The sequence below is a fragment of the Notolepis coatsorum genome, assembly GCF_963971535.1.
Source record: "Notolepis coatsorum genome assembly, chromosome: 1".
Classification (NCBI taxonomy): domain Eukaryota; kingdom Metazoa; phylum Chordata; class Actinopteri; order Aulopiformes; family Paralepididae; genus Notolepis; species Notolepis coatsorum.
In genome coordinates, this window is record NC_140165.1 from 3,194,581 (window position 1) to 3,213,713 (window position 19,133).

Genomic DNA, 19,133 nt, shown 5'->3' on the forward strand with positions numbered 1-19,133 from the left:
TGTGTGCTGTGAGTGTAGATGATGGGTTGTTTGTTACATAGTTGTTATTGTCGTTGAGCATCCTGATGGCCTGGGGATAGAAGAAGCTCCTTCTGAGTCTCTCTGTGCCGGCCATGAGACTCCGGTATCGCTTGCCTGACCGCAGCAGTTCAGGAACTATTGCTCAGGAACTATTTTGATCCACTGATATATGTTTCCAACAACATTGCAGGTGAGAAACGGGATATGCAAATGATGACTCTTATTTCATATTTTATCTGCAACACCTATATAGTTTGACAGAACGATGCTGATATCGCTTACAATTCAAAAGCTGTTCCCTAGCAACACAATTCCACTGAAAAGGTCAGTGTTGACAGTTGACAGGAAATCAAATACAGTCTCCTCTCTTTGTCTCTCTCCGTGTCTCTCCTCTCTCTCTGTTTCTTCTCTCTCTCCCCCCCTCTCTCTCTCTCTCTCTCTCTCTCTCTCTCTCTCTCTCTCTCTCTCTCTCTCTCTCTCTCTCTCTCTCTCTCTCTCTCTCTCCGTCTGTCTTGTCTGTGTCTCTCTCTATCTCTATTGGTCTCTCTCTGTCTCTCTCTCTCTGTCTCTCTCTGTCTCTCTCTCTCCGTCTGTCTTGTCTGTGTCTCTCTCTATCTCTATTGGTCTCTCTCTGTCTCTCTCTCTCTCTGTTTCTCTCTGTCTCTCTCTCTGTCTCTCTCTCTCCGTCTGTCTGTCTGTGTCTCTCTCTATCTCTATTGGTCTCTCTCTGTCTCTCTCTCTCTCTCTCTCTCTCTCCGTCTGTCTTGTCTGTGTCTCTCTGTGTCTCTCTTTCTCTGTCTCTGTCTGTCTGCCTGTCTGTCTGTCTCTCTTTCTATATATATTGGTCTCTCTATCTCTCTCTGTCTGTCTCTCTGTCTCTCTCTCCCTACCTCTCTGTCTCGCTGTGTGTCTCTCTCTCTCTGTCTATCCGTCTCTCTCTCCTCTGTCTCACTCATCTGTCTCTGTCTCTCTCTCTTTCCCTGTGTGTGCGTGTGTGCGTGTGTGTGTGTGCGTTGTAGGCCCCTCCTTTGCCCTGGCCATCAAGTCAGACGTCACCAGTGTGTTTCCGTGGGAGACGGCGAAGATGGAGTGTTCCCTGAGTGTGTCTGGATCTACACCTAAGACTGGTACATGCACATTCACTCAGACACGCACATTCACTCACTCACACACAGGGTAATTCTGCAGTGCCGCTCGGTGACCTTGAGTAGGTTATTAAAATGGAATTAAAGCCAAAACAACCTTGCCACGGACATGTCCGTGGTTGGCCCTTTAAGCATGGCGCCGAAACACAGACATCTCCGTGGTCGGGCGGGAATGTGTTAACCCTCCAGCAGGAAGTCAGCAGGTCTCTGTTGTGTTTGAGTCCCAAACCATCAAAACAAGAGGTTTCAAAATAATGTTGGAAGACTTCATTTTCCCCCTTGGATTTAGATGACATCACTCTCTCTAACTCTCTGTGTCTCTCTCCCTTTCTCTTGTTCTCTCTCTCTTTCTGTCTCTCTCTCTCCCTTTCCCTCCCTTTCTCTCCATCTCCCTCTCTCTCCCTCTCCCTCTCTCTCTCTCTCCATCTCCCTCCCTATCCCTCTCTCTCTCTCTCTCTCTCTCTCTCTCTCTCTCTCTCTCTCTCTCTCTCTCCTCTCTCTCTCTCTCTCTCTCTCTCTCTCCCTCTTTCTCTCTTTCTCATATGTTTTTTACATCATAGTGACCTGATAAGATTGAGCCAGAAACGGAACAGGCTTCTCAAATCAGCAGGGAGACCCATTCTGTGTGTGTGTTCATTTATGCAAGTAGAGGCCTTAAGGAATGCCATTTTTCTCATAGTGACAGCTGCCTGTGTGTGTGTGTGTGTGTGTGTGTGTGTGTGTGTGTGTGTGTGTGTGGTGTGTGTGTGCGTGTGTGCATGCTCATACATACAGGCATTCCTTTGCACCTATTTGAGTGCATGGGAATCTATGTAAGCATACCCCCCCCCCCCCCCCACACACGCACGCACACACACACACACACACACACACACACACACACACACACACACACGACAGTGGAATGCAGGGGTTCCCGAGTCAGTCTCTACAGAGTGGAGTGCGCTCAGAAGGACAGCCGCTCTATGGGTAGAATTTCCCCTGCAGCAAGACTGATGATTGGCCGGCTACCAACACATATAGAACTAGAATTAACAGACCTGTTGACTATAGAACTAGAATTGACAGACCTGTTGACTATAGAACTAGAATTGACAGACCTGTTGACTATAGAACTAGAATGAACAGACCTGTTGACATATAGAACTAGAATGAACAGACCTGTTGACTATAGAACTAGAATTGACAGACCTGTTGACTATAGAACTAGAATTGACAGACCTGTTGACTATAGAACTAGAATTAACAGACCTGTTGACTATAGAACTAGAATTAACAGACCTGTTGACTATAGAACTAGAATTGACAAACTTGTTGACTATAGTAGGGGTGCACGATATTGATTTTTTGACCCCGATACCGATACCGATAACTTTCTGCTCCTCAAGGTCGATACCAATACCGATAACCGATGTATTATAATTTTTATTTTTTTATGTATATTCCTGTAGTTTTGACCTAACCAGATTTATCATGACATGAGCGTTACTACTATGAACAAAACAAAGCCAAGAGAACAGTTTTGACTCTTCAAATAAAGTTACTATATTTATTTTTCCAAATAAATATAATTTGAGTCAATCACAAAATTCACAATCCGTCAATGTCATTAACAATGTGTTTCCCTGAACAATGAGTGAACTAAAAACCAACAGGTATTGTGCTTTGTCAGCAGATACAACATTTGACGCTATAGGAGAGGAGACTGTTGTGGTCTTGGTCCATGAAACAACTATTACTTGGCATTTATAGGACAGCACGCCTCAAAAAGAATTAAATAAACCAAACAAATCATCTCTGTCAAACGTCTTTAATTTTGCAAACGCCTCGTCAAACTGCAAGTTTGTTGGTAAAAGACTACATGCCGCCGGCTCCTTTGCAGCTGGCTTTGGATTAGCTTAGCTTTTTAGCTGCTCGGCGTCGTATTTTAATACACCATCGTAGCGGTGGTGATGTTTCAGGTGACTTATTATGTTGGATGCGTTATATAGCTTGTTGCCCCTTTCCCTCCTCGTGGAACTTCTGCATTTGTTACAAATAGCAAGCGAACTGTTTTCCTCTGAAACTTTGAAAAAGTCAGAATCTTTGTTTACCATCTGCTTCTGAAACTTACGTGGCTACGTCACAGCCAGGCATGAGACGGCAAGATACAACGTCAGGAGAGCAGTAATAGAGGCAAAACGGCGTTACAGGGATACAGTTGAACTTCAGTTTGAACAGGCTAACTCTAGAGGTATGTGGCAGGGCCTCAGAACAATGACAGATTACAAAGGCACCTCCCTCAAACTGAACAGTGACATCTCCTTAGCAAATGATCTCAATACCTTCTATGCGAGGTTTGAGGCTGTGAATAACAACACCAGCCTACAAACCACGGCAATGGGGGGGGGGGGGGTCTGCTGATGGAGACTCAGTGTTCAGGGTAACAGAGCATGAGGTGAGGCGGACCTTTAAAAAAAGTGAATATCAGGAAGGCAGCAGGACCGGACGGCATCCCCGGCCGCGTCCTAAAAGTCTGTGCCGACCTACTGGCCCCAGTATTCACTGACATCTTTAACCTGTCCTTAGAACAGGCTGTCATCCCCACCTGTCTGAAGAAGTCCACCATCATCCCTGTACCCAAAAAATCTACGCCCGCTTGCCTCAACGACTACCGCCCTGTAGCCCTCACCTCCATAGCCATGAAGTGCTTTGAGAAGCTAGTGAAGGGCTACATCTGTTCCTCCCTCCCCATCAACCTGGACCCCCTGCAATTTGCATACCGCCCTAACAGATCCACGGAGGATGCCATAGCCCATGTGCTGCACACAGCAGCATCACACCTGGACAAGAGGCAGGGGAACTATGTGAGAATGCTGTCATCGACTACAGCTCAGCATTCAATACCATAGTCCCCTCCAAACTCATAGCCAAGCTCAGGGACCTGGGCTTGAACTATGACCTCTGCCAGTGGGTCTTGGACTTCCTGACGGGCAGACCCCAGGTGGTAAGAGCAGGCAACTGCACCTCCTCATCCATCACGCTCAACATAGGGGCCCCCCAGGGCTGTGTTCTGAGCCCCCTCCTCTACTCCCTGTACACACATGAATGCGTGGCACAGCGGAACAACAACACAATCATCAAATTTGCTGATGACACAGTAGTGGTGGGCCTGATCTCTGCCACCGACGAGAGGGCCTACCTGGAAGAGGTAGAGAATCTGTCACAGTGGTGTCAGGAGAACTGCCTCTCCCTGAACGTCAGCAAAACAAAAGAGATGATTGTGGACTTCAGGAGGTCGGGGGTCAAGGACTACAGCCCCCTCAGCATTGACGGGGCACCGGTTGAGAGTGAACAGTTTCAAGTACCTCGGAGCCCACATATCCGAGGACTTGACATGGACCACACACATTGACAGTGTTGTGAAGAAGGCACGACAACGCCTCTACTTCCTCAGGCGCCTAAGGAAGTTCCAAGTCAGTCAGAAGATCCTTAGGAACTTCTACTCATGTACAATAGAGAGCATCCTGACTGGCAACATCACCTCCTGGTTTGGGAATAGCACTGCACAAGACCGTAGCAGACTACAAAGAGTGACACGTTCAGCCGAACGCACAATTGGAGGGGGGCTTCCCACCCTCCAGAACATTTACAACAAGTGGTGCAGGGGGAAGGCTAAGAGAATCATCAAGGACTCCACCCACCCGAACAACTGCCTCTTGCGATACCGGAGTCTTAAGGCGAGAAGAAGCTTCTATCCCCAGGCCATCAGGCTGCTCAACGAACAATAAACACTATGCAACAACCATCAAATGCACACAGCACACACACCCACATGCACACACTCACTTAAACAAACAACACACTGCAGCACCCACTCTCCACACTTTAGATCACCTAAACACACTTTACACTTTATATTTATTGGTAAAGGATTTGCACTACAACTCGTACACTAGGGCTGCAACTAATGACTAATTTGGTAGTCGACTAATCTGCCGATTATTTTTTCGATTAGTCGACTAATCGAAAACCAATGTAAACAACAACAAAAAACAAAAAAAATGATTTTTTTATTTTTATTTTTTTATTTTTATTTTTTTAAATTGTCTATCTTTGTGAAAGTGGCTTCTCAGCTCTGGTCCAGCTGAAGACAGAGCAGAGGAACAGATTGGACATTGAGCAGAGTTGCTTGTCTACCATCACCCCAGACTTTGAGACTCTTGTCAGGACCAAACAACAACATCATAACATGATGATCCCATAGCAAATTAAAATAATGACTCATGAAACATTTGAATTTGGATCTTTAAGCCACTTTAAATGAAAATGTATTTGAAGAACAATACAGCAATCACTCATAACAAGATAAATAAATTAAATAATACAAATTAAAGTGGAAGTGTACTTTAAATAACTTTTGTTTGCTGTGTGTGAGAGGAGTCCGTGTGTGTGTGTATGTGTGTGTGTCTTACTCTGATCGCTGTGTGAGTGAGAGGAGTGTGTGTACTGTGTAATTTGTGTGTCTTACTCTGATCGCTGTGTGAGTGAGAGGTGTGTACTGTGTAATTTATGTGTGTGTGTCTTACTCTGATCGCTGTGTGTGAGTGAGAGGAGTGTGAATGTGTGTGTGTCTTACTCTGATCGCTGTGTGTGAGAGAGAGGAGTGTGAATGTGTGTGTGTCTTACTCTGATCGCTGTGTGTGAGTGAGAGGAGTGTGTATGTGTGTGTGTCTTACTCTGATCGCTGTGTGTGAGTGAGAGGAGTGTGAATGTGTGTGTGTCTTACTCTGATCGCTGTGTGTGAGAGAGAGGAGTGTGAATGTGTGTGTGTCTTACTCTGATCGCTGTGTGTGAGTGAGAGGAGTGTGTATGTGTGTGTGTCTTACTCTGATCGCTGTGTGTGAGTGCACACAAAAAATTTTTTTTTTTTTTTTTTTTTAATGACTAATCGACGCAACAATTTCTCGTCGACGATTTTTTTATAATCGACATCGTCGATTATGTCGACTAATCGTTGCAGCCCTATCGTACACCTTACTGTAAATTGTACCTAAATTGTACCTCATCCCATTTCTGCTCTGCACTATATAGTATTGTATATTAGTACATTGCATAGTATATTGTATATTGTATGGTAACTCAGTTACTTCTATTCTGCATCGAACATTGTACATATGTCTATACTAAACACTGTGACCTCTATTTTTACTTCTATTTTACATGCTATACTATTTTATTTCATACTTATCTTGTCTAGCACAGTCTCTGGAGCGTAACAGTAAGAAGCATTTTGTATAAAAGTATTCTGTACTTCTGTACGACAACTATTAAAGAAACTTGAACTTGAAACTTGAGAAAGGGTGCGCTGGATTTGTGAAAAACTCCCTCTTCCTAAACCACACGCTATCAGTCGTACCACAGTACTGGCAAAACGGGAGGGGCCTACAGTAAAAACAAACGCCCTTCATCCCAATCCACCCACACCGATTTCTTTTAACAAAAAATGTTATTATATATTATCGGAGCTATCAATAATGTTATCGGGTTTATCGGAATGACGTCATAATTGCTGATATCGGCCTTATCATGCATCCCTAGACTATAGCACTAGAATTAACATACCTGTTGACTATAGAACTAGAATTAACAGACCTGTTGACTATAGCACTAGAATTAACAGACCTGTTGACTATAGAACTAGAATGAACAGACCTGTTGACTATAGAACTAGAATTAACAGACCTGTTGACTATAAAACTAGAGAAAAGATGGTAAAGATGACACTGAGAGCAGTCAGGAGAATGTCCTGAGTATATGATGGTATAGAATGAAACTGAGAGACACCCAGGAGAATGTATTGGGGATGGGCATTTTTAAGAAAAATCCAGATAGATTGATCGCATGCTATACTCGAGTGATCGTGTATTACTCGAAAAGGGAAAAGAAACTTTAAAAATACAAAATAAAAATTCATTCAATTTTGTTCATTCACGTATATGTTTAAGTAAACCAACAAACAGTTACAATCTTACACATACATGTGAAACTAAATATGTAAAAAAAAAATTAAAATAAAGATTTAATATTGATTTTTTTCAGACAAATTATTAATAATTTAACACTTTGGTTGCCTAAGGTTAAATTAATGATATACCATAGATTGCCAGCGCTATTTGTCTATGGAGAAAGTCCCCTTCTTTGCAGGGCTATAACTTTTTAAATTCTATTGCTACATTGCCATTATTAGGGCCCATTCAAAGTCCTATATGTATTGTTCATTGTGTAGCAACGTTAAACTTTTTCATTCACATATTCATAGTAAAGTATGGTCTAATGTATAAGTATGTTTTCATCTCTTTCTGCAGCTTTCTCCAGAACGTGATATATAGCCCCAAATGCATTATATTGATGATGAAATACAGTTTGATGGCAATCGGGGCGATATAAAAAATTCCAACTAGACGTACTTCTAGAAGTTACTACACGTCATCTGATGTTGACCGGATGGGCGAGGGGGCGTTTATAATTCCGTGGGCAGCGTTATACCAATCATCTAATGTGGGTCAAATGTTCATCATAGCAGTTAGTGTCGAACACGGTAATATTACACGCTAAAACTCACCCCAGTCTCCGCGGGCCGTTGGGCGATCAGCGTGGGGTAGACAGTTTTCCATTATAGGATGTTGAAATAGTCGGTCCATTTCCAGGTTGTATAATAATATATACGTCCAAATCATGTTGTTTTTTCGAGTTATTTGCAGCGATCGATGTTCACTGTGTGAAGACGGAGTCTCTCTAACATTAGCGAGTGCCCGGACCCCATATGGAGTGAGTCCTACCGGGTTAAAGGTTGACATCCGGTTTCGATCTGCCGATCGGCCACCAGATGGCGGTCTTGAACCGCTAGAGGATTGAGAGGAGATCACACTTGTGTCTCAGGTCAGCGGAGGGACATTATGGATCAGATCGCAGATTTTTGAAATATTGATATAAAGACGACGTAAAGCGTCCCCCGGCAACTTTAGCATCGCCAGCAAAGACGTCTAAAGACGCCCCCTGGCAGTCAAAGTGTTAAGATCGATTTCGTCTCATAGATACGAGTATTACTCACGCCCATCCCTAGAATGTATACCGGTAAATGTTCTGTCTCATCGGTATGTGCAACACCACTTCCTCTCGGGGTAAATGATTAACCAATCAGCAGGCTGGTATCGTGTGATGCGTATCCTGTTAGTCACAAGGTGCGGCCAACCACGCACACGTACACACGCAAGCACACACAAACACACACACACGCAAGCATACACACACACACACACACACGCATGCAAGCACACACACACACGTACACACACAAGCACACACAAACACACACACACACGCACACATACACACGCAAGCACACACAAACACACACACGCACACGTACACACACACACGCGCGCGCAAGCACACACAAACACGTACACACGCAAGCACACACACACACTCACACACACTCACACACTCACACACACTCACACACACTCACACACACTCACACACACACACACACACAGGATAAATACAAACATGTATTATTGACATTCAGAAAAGGGGTGATAAATTAGACACACACACAAACACACACACACGCAAGCACACACACACTCACACACACACACACACACACTCACACACACACACACACAGGATAAATACAAACATGTATTATTGACATTCAGAAAAGGGGTGATAAATTAGACACACGCACACACACACGCACGCACGCACACACACAGACCTTTGTACCTTGCTGTGTGTTGAAGGAGTTACAGGGAGATTGAAGTGGTTCTTGTTAGAGAACTATCTGGTGTGTGTGTGTGTGTGTGTGTGTGTGTGTGTGTGTGTGTGTGTGTGTGTGTGTGTGTGTGTGTGTGTGTGTGTGTGTGTGTGTGTGTGTGTGTGTGTGTGTGTGTGTGTGTGTGTGTGTGTGTGTGTGTGTGTGTGTGTGTGTGTGTGTGTGTGTGTGTGTGTGTGTGTGTGTGTGTGTGTGTGTGTGTGTGTGTGTGTGTGTGTGTGTGTGTGTGTGTGTGTGTGTGTGTGTGTAATAGTTTTACCAGTGACTGATATTGCAACACACATATTTCTTATTGTCGAAACATGAAAGGAACACTTACACACCCTATCTCTCCCAAACACACACTATCTCTCTCTCTCTCTCACAGACACCCTATCGCTCTCACATACACACACACACACACACACACTATCTCTCACACACACACACCTTATCTCTCTCTCTCTCTCACAGACACCCTATCGCTCTCACATACACACACACACACACACACACACACACACACACACACACACACACACACACACACACACACACACACACACACACACACACACACAGAGAGAGAGAGACCCATGGTTCCCATCATAAAACAAGCCCCAACAAGAGGAGCATATTCCACCATCTCTTAGGAATGGATACACACACACACCACACACAGACACGCACACACAGAGACACATACACACAGACACGCACACACAGACACATACACATACACACAGACACGCACACACAGAGATACACACACACAGACACGCACACAAGGAGATACACATACACACAGACACCCACACACAGAGACACATACACACAGAGACGCATACACACAGACACCCACACACAGACACGCACACACGGAAATACACACACAGACACAGAGACGCACACACAGATACCCACACACAGAGACACATACACACAGACACGCACACACAGAGATACACACACGGATTCCTTAATGAATTTCTTAAGACGGTGACATCATCTGATCCAGTTTTGACTCGACACTTCACCACGAAAGCTGTAGATTACCCATAATTAGGGATGTCCCGATCACGTATTTTTGCTCCCGATCCGATCCCGATCATGTGATTTTGAGTATCTACCGATACCGATATTTCCCGATCCGATCAAATTTTTTTTTTTTTTTTTTTTTATTATTTAACAAACATGACCATGTTCACATCTTAAACTCATACTGAGGCCTTAGTTTTGGTTTTAAATTGCATATCATCATTCATTTATTTATTGTCACACAGAGCAGAAGAATTTTGCCAAAACAAACCAAAAATTACCAGCTGCAGAACGGCAGACCAGCCACACTCTCAGAGTGAACGCATTTCCTTTGATTTAATTATACATCAAATGATTTATGAAGTTAACTTTTCACCTGGATAACGTCAACATTCAGGGTGAATGTAATGTGAGAAATTGGGATAAAAAAAATATTTATTTGGGTCTGAGACTGTGGCTGGTCTGCCATTCTGCAGCTGGATACTATTGGTTTGTTTTGGCAAAATTCTTCTGCTCTGTGTGACAATAAATAAATGAATGATGATATGCAATTTAAAACCAATACTAAGGCCTCAGTATGAGTTTAAGATGTGAACATGGTCATGTTTGTTGAATAAAAAATAAAAAGTAAAAAAATAAAAACAAATGGCAGATTTTTTATTTATTTTTTGGCCGATCCCGATCTTCGGAAAATAACGTGATCGGATCGGGACATCCCTACCCATAATGCCTAGCAACACTGGCAGTTGTTTCCCTGGTGGGGACAAAATGTGTATATGTGTGTGTGCAGTATATACTGTATTTATGTGTGTTTGTATAGTGTGTGTGGGGGGGGGGGGGGTAGGAGTGGACAGTGTGTGTGTGTGTGCGCGCGCGCGCGTGTGTGTGTGGTATAGGGCTGTACCGAATGTCATTTTTTAACATTCGAAGCTTCGATTGAAGTATTCAAACGAAGCTTCGAATGTCTAAAAAAAATAAAAGTACTTGCTGAATCCTCGATTTGAATAAAGTGATTAATCTGATTACCGTAAATTATTCTTTTTCTTTTATTAAATCAACTTTCTTTAATGAATATAACTCATCAGTTTCGTCAATATAAATAATCCAATAAGGGCACGGTTGGTATGAAAGTGTTTGTGACGTCTTATAGTATAATATTATAATATTAGTGTAGCCTAATTGTTGTGAAGGGCCAGATTAAACCGAATATATATATTTATTTATATATATATATTTAATTGTATTTGTATATTCTCTAATATTCCCTGATATCCCTTGTATATTCCTTGTACAATATGCATTGAATATCCATTCTAGCCTACTGAACATCCCATAATAGTCTCCATTCTACTATTGGTCGAGACCTTGGTGCCAGGCTGCCATACCCCTCAGACCCAGTTCAAACGTACCGCTCCACATGTACGAACAAGTCCTAGTTCCGCGTAGGAATCTGACTACCGCACCACTAATGGGACTATTTGTTCATAGTGCGTATATATACTGCGCTACTAAAGTAGGACTTCCTTTTCAGTCCAGTTTCTTACCCTCCAATAGAGTCACAGACGTAAAGCCTCCCCGCGACGCCACGTGTGGGAGTAAGGCCAAGTTCGCCTACCATCGGTATTGAGACATCGTGTATAGTCATATTTGGCACTATATATTTGGCACTATATCGTCGAGTTGGACGTAGTCTATTAAGCTAATAATAGTCTGTTAATATATAGTGCTTCGTGCGGTGAGAATACTACCGTAGTCAGTACCCCATCGTTTCGGGCAGAGAACTGGCTGCTTACCCAGGGTGGTTGACCCCACGTGAAGCTGCACCCGAGGAGCCCCAGAGCCGACGAGCGAGTGGACCTGTATACCGGATTATTCTACCGACGACAGCCCGCCTTCCCAGGCACGGATTATGCTTTGTACACATTGATTATTCCATGGATAAAGACCCCCGACACTGCCGTGTGTTGGAACCCCCCCCCCTGGAGAGGACGCAAGGTGAGGAGACGCTCTGCAAGACGAGGTCGCTTCACGTCTCTCCTCCGTGGACCGGATGACGCCGGCCCACAAAGAGTCCACCTGCTTTCATCTGTGGTCCAAGGATCGCCGGCGCATTGAACGGCACTACAGTGGGTTCACCTGGGATACCCTTGGCCGGCCGGATGAGGCAGTCGGATTCTACCCCCCCCCCCCCTTCCTACTCCTGTCGGCTTACAAGCGACCGGATTAACCCCCTCTAGTGTATCCAGTATATAATCATTAAAGTATCATTGCTGTTATTCCTTAAACTATTCCAGGTCGTATATGTACCACCTGCGCCTTCAGAGATTGGACATTCTCTATTGATATACCGACGAATACTCTTGCCATAAAAGTGCATACTAATTCCATTCATAAATGTGATTGATTTGATTAAGTGCTTGCTCTACACACCATCGCTGTGTAGAAATAAAGACCTATTTCTAATTCGTACATTTGTGTTGGATCCGTTTCATCTACGTGACAGTGTTCATCATAATATATTTATGCCGTGTACTGGGTGGCCGAATATTAAGTACAAAGGTAGTGGTAGTAAGTATCATATCTAGTAATACAGTCAGGGAATTGTACCCCTCAGTTACAATTGGTCCTTCGAGCCGGAGGGTAATTAGTGTAATATTAATATAGTGTTATTAATATTGAAATGGCCTATGATGAACACTCCACGAAACGATCCTCCTAACCAACGCCCGCAGCGCGAACGACGGCTCCCTCAGTACTTAGAGGCCTACGCTGTCAGTCAACAACCTAGTCTTCTACTAACAGTAAACGCGGTAAAACTAGAAAGTAAAAGTATGTCTAACCCCAACGCCCAGACTACCCCGACCATAGAGGCCCCTACGGGCTCTAATGTAACTGACCAAGTTCACGGTGGGGACCAGTGGGAACCAGACATGACTTCACACCCCGCCAGTACTGAAGAAGTAGTCCCCGATGAGTCCCGGGAGGAATACAACGCTACCGAGAGAGAACTCGGCACGGAAGAAGACGGGGAGAGCACCGTGGAGATAGAGCTCCAAGGCTCCGCAAGGAGTACCCCGAGGGAAGGCTCCCCTATACAACCGCCTTCTCCCAGCGAGGCAGAGAGGACCCTACAGCAGGCCTTCCTCATCAGCCTGAACGCCGCTGCTGAACGCAACCGACTGCAGATCCAGCAGCGAAGCGAACACGAGCAGATACGTCTAGAAATAAGACGCATTCAGATGGAAGAGAATGTGGCCCGAGAACGAGCCGGTGCTCAACGGGACGCAGCGCGCGACAGACAGCAGTCGCAACTAATAGAACAGCTGATCAGACGGACAACACCCTCTCCCTCCGCCAGAGGCTCCAGGAACTCGTCTAGACACACCTCCAGGGCGGCATCCCCTAGCCGAGTAAACAACCCTGAACTTGACCAACAGACGAGGTCTATACCCCCCACAGACTACCTCCCCCCACCGGTCCAAGCGAGACCTAGCAACCGGGAAGGAGCAGCATATCCTGTGGAGAGGCTAAACCAGAGACTACAAGCACTGGATGACCTAACTGAAGACGAAGAGGAAGAGGAGGAGAACCACGCCCGACGACAGCACAGTACTCTACCGGACCAGGAGGTCCGGTACAGCCCAGGCTATACTCCCGCGGAGCTGCGCTACAGACCCCCGACTCTATACACGGGTGAGCACGACGCACGACCCGCACCGAGGAACAGCACCTGGACAAGCGGGCCATGGTACACTGCCGGTACCAGCCCATACCAAGGAGCGGGAGGAGACTCGCCTAGGAGGCCTCTCCCCCAACGCTCGCCGATGTATCCACAGTCAGCGTCATACATTGGCACGCCTATGGTACCCGACTTCACCCAAGAGAACCGGGCCCAGTATACAGAACTCCGCATGTGTCTGGAGACCATGTTGGTGGATGTATTGGATGAACGCCACAAATACGCCATCCTACTGAAGCACTTAAAGGTGCCCCGCGCACATAATATAGCGCTCGCCTACGCGACTTCCACCATCCCATACACAGCAGCGCTGGTAGCATTGGACCAGAGGTATGGGCGCATATGGGATTACGTGATCCAGGAGATCCGACACATCGACCGCTTACCCCCAGCAATAGACAATCGAGCACTGGACGACCTGTCCATCAGAGTGCAGTCCCTGGTAGGGATGTTGGGAGCGCAAAGAGAGAAGGGGAGGCATGAACTTTACGCCAACTCAAATGTGGAAAGGATTCTGGAGAAGCTGCCGCCCGCTCGTCAGGAGCGCTTTAGGCGGCAGAGGGACCACAGAGACCCGAATGGCCCCGAACCGAACCTCCTCGATCTAGCAGACTTCCTGGCGAGAGAAGTCAGCAGCCTACGGCTAGATACATTCGGACGGAGCACCCCTGGCTCCAGAGAAGGAACCAGACGACTAAATGATGGAAGAAGATCGGTGACTGTGATGCACCAATCGGAGTCAGTACCGAGCAGCAGGAGCCACAGTACCCCCTCCAGAACGGAGAAGTGGAAGATAGTGTGCCCCTACTGTGAGAAAGAACACTGGCTAGCGCAATGTGACTCCTTCCCCAAGCTGAACGCGGAGGAAGCAAGTCAATGGATAAAGTCCAACAAGCGCTGTTTTCGCTGTGCGCGCTCACACATGGCAGCCGAATGCCGCTTAAAGAAAAGGTGCACCAAGTGCGATGGAGCCCATCTGGACATACTTCACGACAGTAACAGACGGCGCCCTTCACCCGCACCATCCAGCCGCAAAGCGAGCGTCATGTACATCGATCCCGCCAGCAGCAGTGGAGCCAGAGTACTCCTAAAAGTAGTGCGTGTGACACTAAGCTACCAGAATAAAGTCCTGGACACTTACGCCGTCCTCGATGACGGGTCAGAGAAGACCCTGCTGCTCGCCTCCGCTGCGGCCCAGCTAGGGCTGCGGGGAAGCGAAACCCAAATGACAATTCGGACAATAAGACGAGATTTGAAGACGATAAAGGGCGAGAATGTCTCATTCTCTATCGCAGCAAGCGGCCAGCCTGAGCGACGGTACCAGATTGCAGACGCTTTCACCAGCCAAGAAATAGGACTGTCGCGGTACACATACCCCGTCGCCAAGCTGATGGAGAAATATGTACATCTGCGCAAGTTACCGATCCCGCTCATAGACAATGCTATGCCGACCCTGTTGATAGGCTCCGACCATGCAGACCTCATTGTCCCGATAGACCGGGTTCATACCGGACCCCGAGGCTGTCCTGCAGCAGTCGAGACCCGTTTGGGATGGACTCTCCAAGGCCCGCTCGCCAAATCTCTCAACCGAAGTACAGCCACTAGATGTCTCCACTCCCGAGTCACAGAGGGAGAAACCGCACTCCTGCAACACGTAGAGCGGCTATGGACCTTGGAACAAATGCCCTTTAAGAACGGAAAGAAAGACATTCGCTCTAAAGATGACATTTACGCCATTCACCTCCTCGAGACAGGGACCAAGAGAGTCCCGGTCAACGGCGTGTTGAGATACGCCACGCCACTCCTGCGGCGAGAAGGAATGCCTACTTTCCACGCCAAGACAGACGCCACAGAACGGTACCTGCTGAACACGGAGCGGCGCTTAGCCAAGAACCCCGCCCAAGAGAGTGTATACCGCGCTGAGATTGAGAAGCTCATCACAGCGGGACACGTCACAAAGATGGACATTAAAGAGGCTGACCAGACCACTGAATCGTGGTACGTGCCTCACCACAAGGTCCATCACAACGGTAAAGACCGCATAGTATTTAACTGCAGCTACCAGATCGGATCCCAAAATCTGAATAAAGAGTTACTGCCCGGTCCCACACTCGGCCCCTCCCTACTCGGCGTTCTACTCCGCTTCCGCCAGGAAAAGGTGGCCATCAGCGGGGACATTAAAGGAATGTTCCTGCAGGTGAGATTAGTAGAGGCGGACAAGCCCCTGTTACGGTTCCTATGGAGAGAGAAGCCAGGAGATGAGCACCCAGCCATCTACCAATGGGAAGTCCTCCCCTTCGGAACGACGTGCAGCCCCTGCTGTGCTACATTTGCACTACAGAAACATGTAGCAGAGGACCCAGCAGCGGACGAAGAGGTCCGACACAGCGTAAAGAACAGCTTCTACGTAGACAACTGTCTACAAAGCCTTTCAACCCAAGAAGAAGCCGAGGCTCTCCTGATTAAACTCCGCGCCTCATTGATCAAAGGCGGCTTTGATCTCAGGCAGTGGGCCAGCAGCGATCCGCAAGTACTGCGCAGCCTCTCCTCCGAGGACAAGGCAGCCAGCAGCGAGACCTGGATGGCTACAATCCCGGGAGAAGCCCAGGAGATGACCCTGGGATTGGTGTGGCGATTCAAAACAGATTCGCTTCACTACAGACACAAGCCCCTGACTACGGAGCAGGGAAGGCCGGCGGCGGCGCCGACCACCAGACGGAGTGTGTACACAACACTCGCCCGACAATATGACCCGCTAGGATGTATTCTACCGTACACCACCAGGGCAAAAATGATTGTACGAGCATTGTGGGACAAGGACCAGGGCTGGGACGACCCCATTCCCGCACACCTTGCATCCACCTGGAGAGAGTGGGAGATGGAGCTCCACTCACTCCCAGGCGTTAATATGCGCCGAAGCTACTTCCCACCCACGGTGAGGCCAGAGACATGTAAAATGGACTTACACGTCTTCAGTGACGCCTCAGAGGTCGCATACGGATCAGTAGCCTACTTGCGGGCCCAAGACGAGGGGCGAGAGATCTACACAGCATTTGTCCTCGCCCGCTCGAGAATAGCCCCACGCAAGCAACAATCTATCCCACGCCTAGAGCTCTGCGCAGCCCTAGCCGGAGCGCACCTAGCCACGCTCATCCAACGTGAGCTCACCATACCGGTGTCTAGAACAATCCTGTGGTCAGATTCCACGACAGTACTCGCCTGGATCAAATCGGACTCATGCAAGTACAAAGTCTTCGTGGGAGTCAGAGTCACCGAGATTCAAGACTTAACCGAAGAGTTAACCGGAGAAACAGAGTGGCGCTACGTTGATACAAAACAGAACCCAGCTGACGTCATCACCCGGGGGATGCCCCTGGATGACCTCACCCGTCGCTATGTCTCCAGTGATGTGGCGGATATCGACCCAGTTACCCCCAACACACTCCTGATGGGGCGGCTAGATCCTGCATTACCCCAGACAATGTACCGGCCTGAAGAAGCGAACGGCCGACGAATGTGGAGGTACAGCCAAGTATTAGCCAACAAGTTTTGGAACAGTTTCCTACTGCACTACCTACCGTCTCTACAGACCCGCCAGAAGTGGGTAAAGGAGAGAGACAATTTGACAGAAGGAACAGTCGTCATGATTATTGATCAATCACTGCCCAGAGCTATGTGGCCGGCCGGCCGCGTAAGCAAAGTGATCACCGGTGCCGACGGCAAGGTCCGAGCAGCTGAAGTGCTCGTCCAGGGTCGCACTTACACCCGTCCCGTGGCGAGGCTCATAGAACTGCCTCGACTCCCAGACACAATCGATGATGACCATGACCCTACAACCCTATGACTTTGTGAAGTTTACTGACCCCTACAGCAAACCCTTATGTGTAAATAGACAACGCGATTAATCTGTCTCTGTTTAACTGATTAGGTCTGGGACCAATCAGGGGGTGGCTGTTGTGAAGGGCCAGATTAAACCGAATATATATATTTATTTATATATATATATTTAATTGTATTTGTATATTCTCTAATATTCCCTGATATCCCTTGTATATTCCTTGTACAATATGCATTGAATATCCATTCTAGCCTACTGAACATCCCATAATAGTCTCCATTCTACTATTGGTCGAGACCTTGGTGCCAGGCTGCCATACCCCTCAGACCCAGTTCAAACGTACCGCTCCACATGTACGAACAAGTCCTAGTTCCGCGTAGGAATCTGACTACCGCACCACTAATGGGACTATTTGTTCATAGTGCGTATATATACTGCGCTACTAAAGTAGGACTTCCTTTTCAGTCCAGTTTCTTACCCTCCAATAGAGTCACAGACGTAAAGCCTCCCTGCGACGCCACGTGTGGGAGTAAGGCCAAGTTCGCCTACCATCGGTATTGAGACATCGTGTATATTAATATTTGAATAGTCATATTTGGCACTATATCGTCGAGTTGGACGTAGTCTATTAAGCTAATAATAGTCTGTTAATATATAGTGCTTCGTGCGGTGAGAATACTACCGTAGTCAGTACCCCATCGTTTCGGGCAGAGAACTGGCTGCTTACCCAGGGTGGTTGACCCCACGTGAAGCTGCACCCGAGGAGCCCCAGAGCCGACGAGCGAGTGGACCTGTATACCGGATTATTCTACCGACGACAGCCCGCCTTCCCAGGCACGGATTATGCTTTGTACACATTGATTATTCCATGGATAAAGACCCCCGACACTGCCGTGTGTTGGAACCCCCCCCCCTGGAGAGGACGCAAGGTGAGGAGACGCTCTGCAAGACGAGGTCGCTTCACGTCTCTCCTCCGTGGACCGGATGACGCCGGCCCACAAAGAGTCCACCTGCTTTCATCTGTGGTCCAAGGATCGCCGGCGCATTGAACGGCACTACAGTGGGTTCACCTGGGATACCCTTGGCCGGATGAGGCAGTCGGATTCTACCCCCCCCCCCCTTCCTACTCCTGTCGGCTTACAAGCGACCGGATTAACCCCCTCTAGTGTATCCAGTATATAATCATTAAAGTATCATTGCTGTTATTCCTTAAACTATTCCAGGTCGTATATGTACCACCTGCGCCTTCAGAGATTGGACATTCTCTATTGATATACCGACGAATACTCTTGCCATAAAAGTGCATACTAATTCCATTCATAAATGTGATTGATTTGATTAAGTGCTTGCTCTACACACCATCGCTGTGTAGAAATAAAGACCTATTTCTAATTCGTACATTTGTGTTGGATCCGTTTCATCTACGTGACAGTGTTCATCATAATATATTTATGCCGTGTACTGGGTGGCCGAATATTAAGTACAAAGGTAGTGGTAGTAAGTATCATATCTAGTAATACAGTCAGGGAATTGTACCCCTCAGTTACACTA

The 19,133-nt window shown here is 46.9% G+C and overlaps 1 protein-coding gene across 1 annotated transcript in view; it reads left to right on the forward strand.

Moving 5' to 3' along the window:
• The window catches only part of ptgfrnb (prostaglandin F2 receptor inhibitor b), a 198,089-nt gene that overhangs the window by 140,537 nt on the left and 38,419 nt on the right, over positions 1-19,133 (forward strand). Inside the window, exon 9 of the mRNA XM_084330038.1 lies at positions 1,041-1,148. Within this exon, the coding sequence (XP_084186164.1) occupies positions 1,041-1,148 (108 nt within the window). The remainder of the gene's footprint in view (positions 1-1,040; positions 1,149-19,133) is intronic.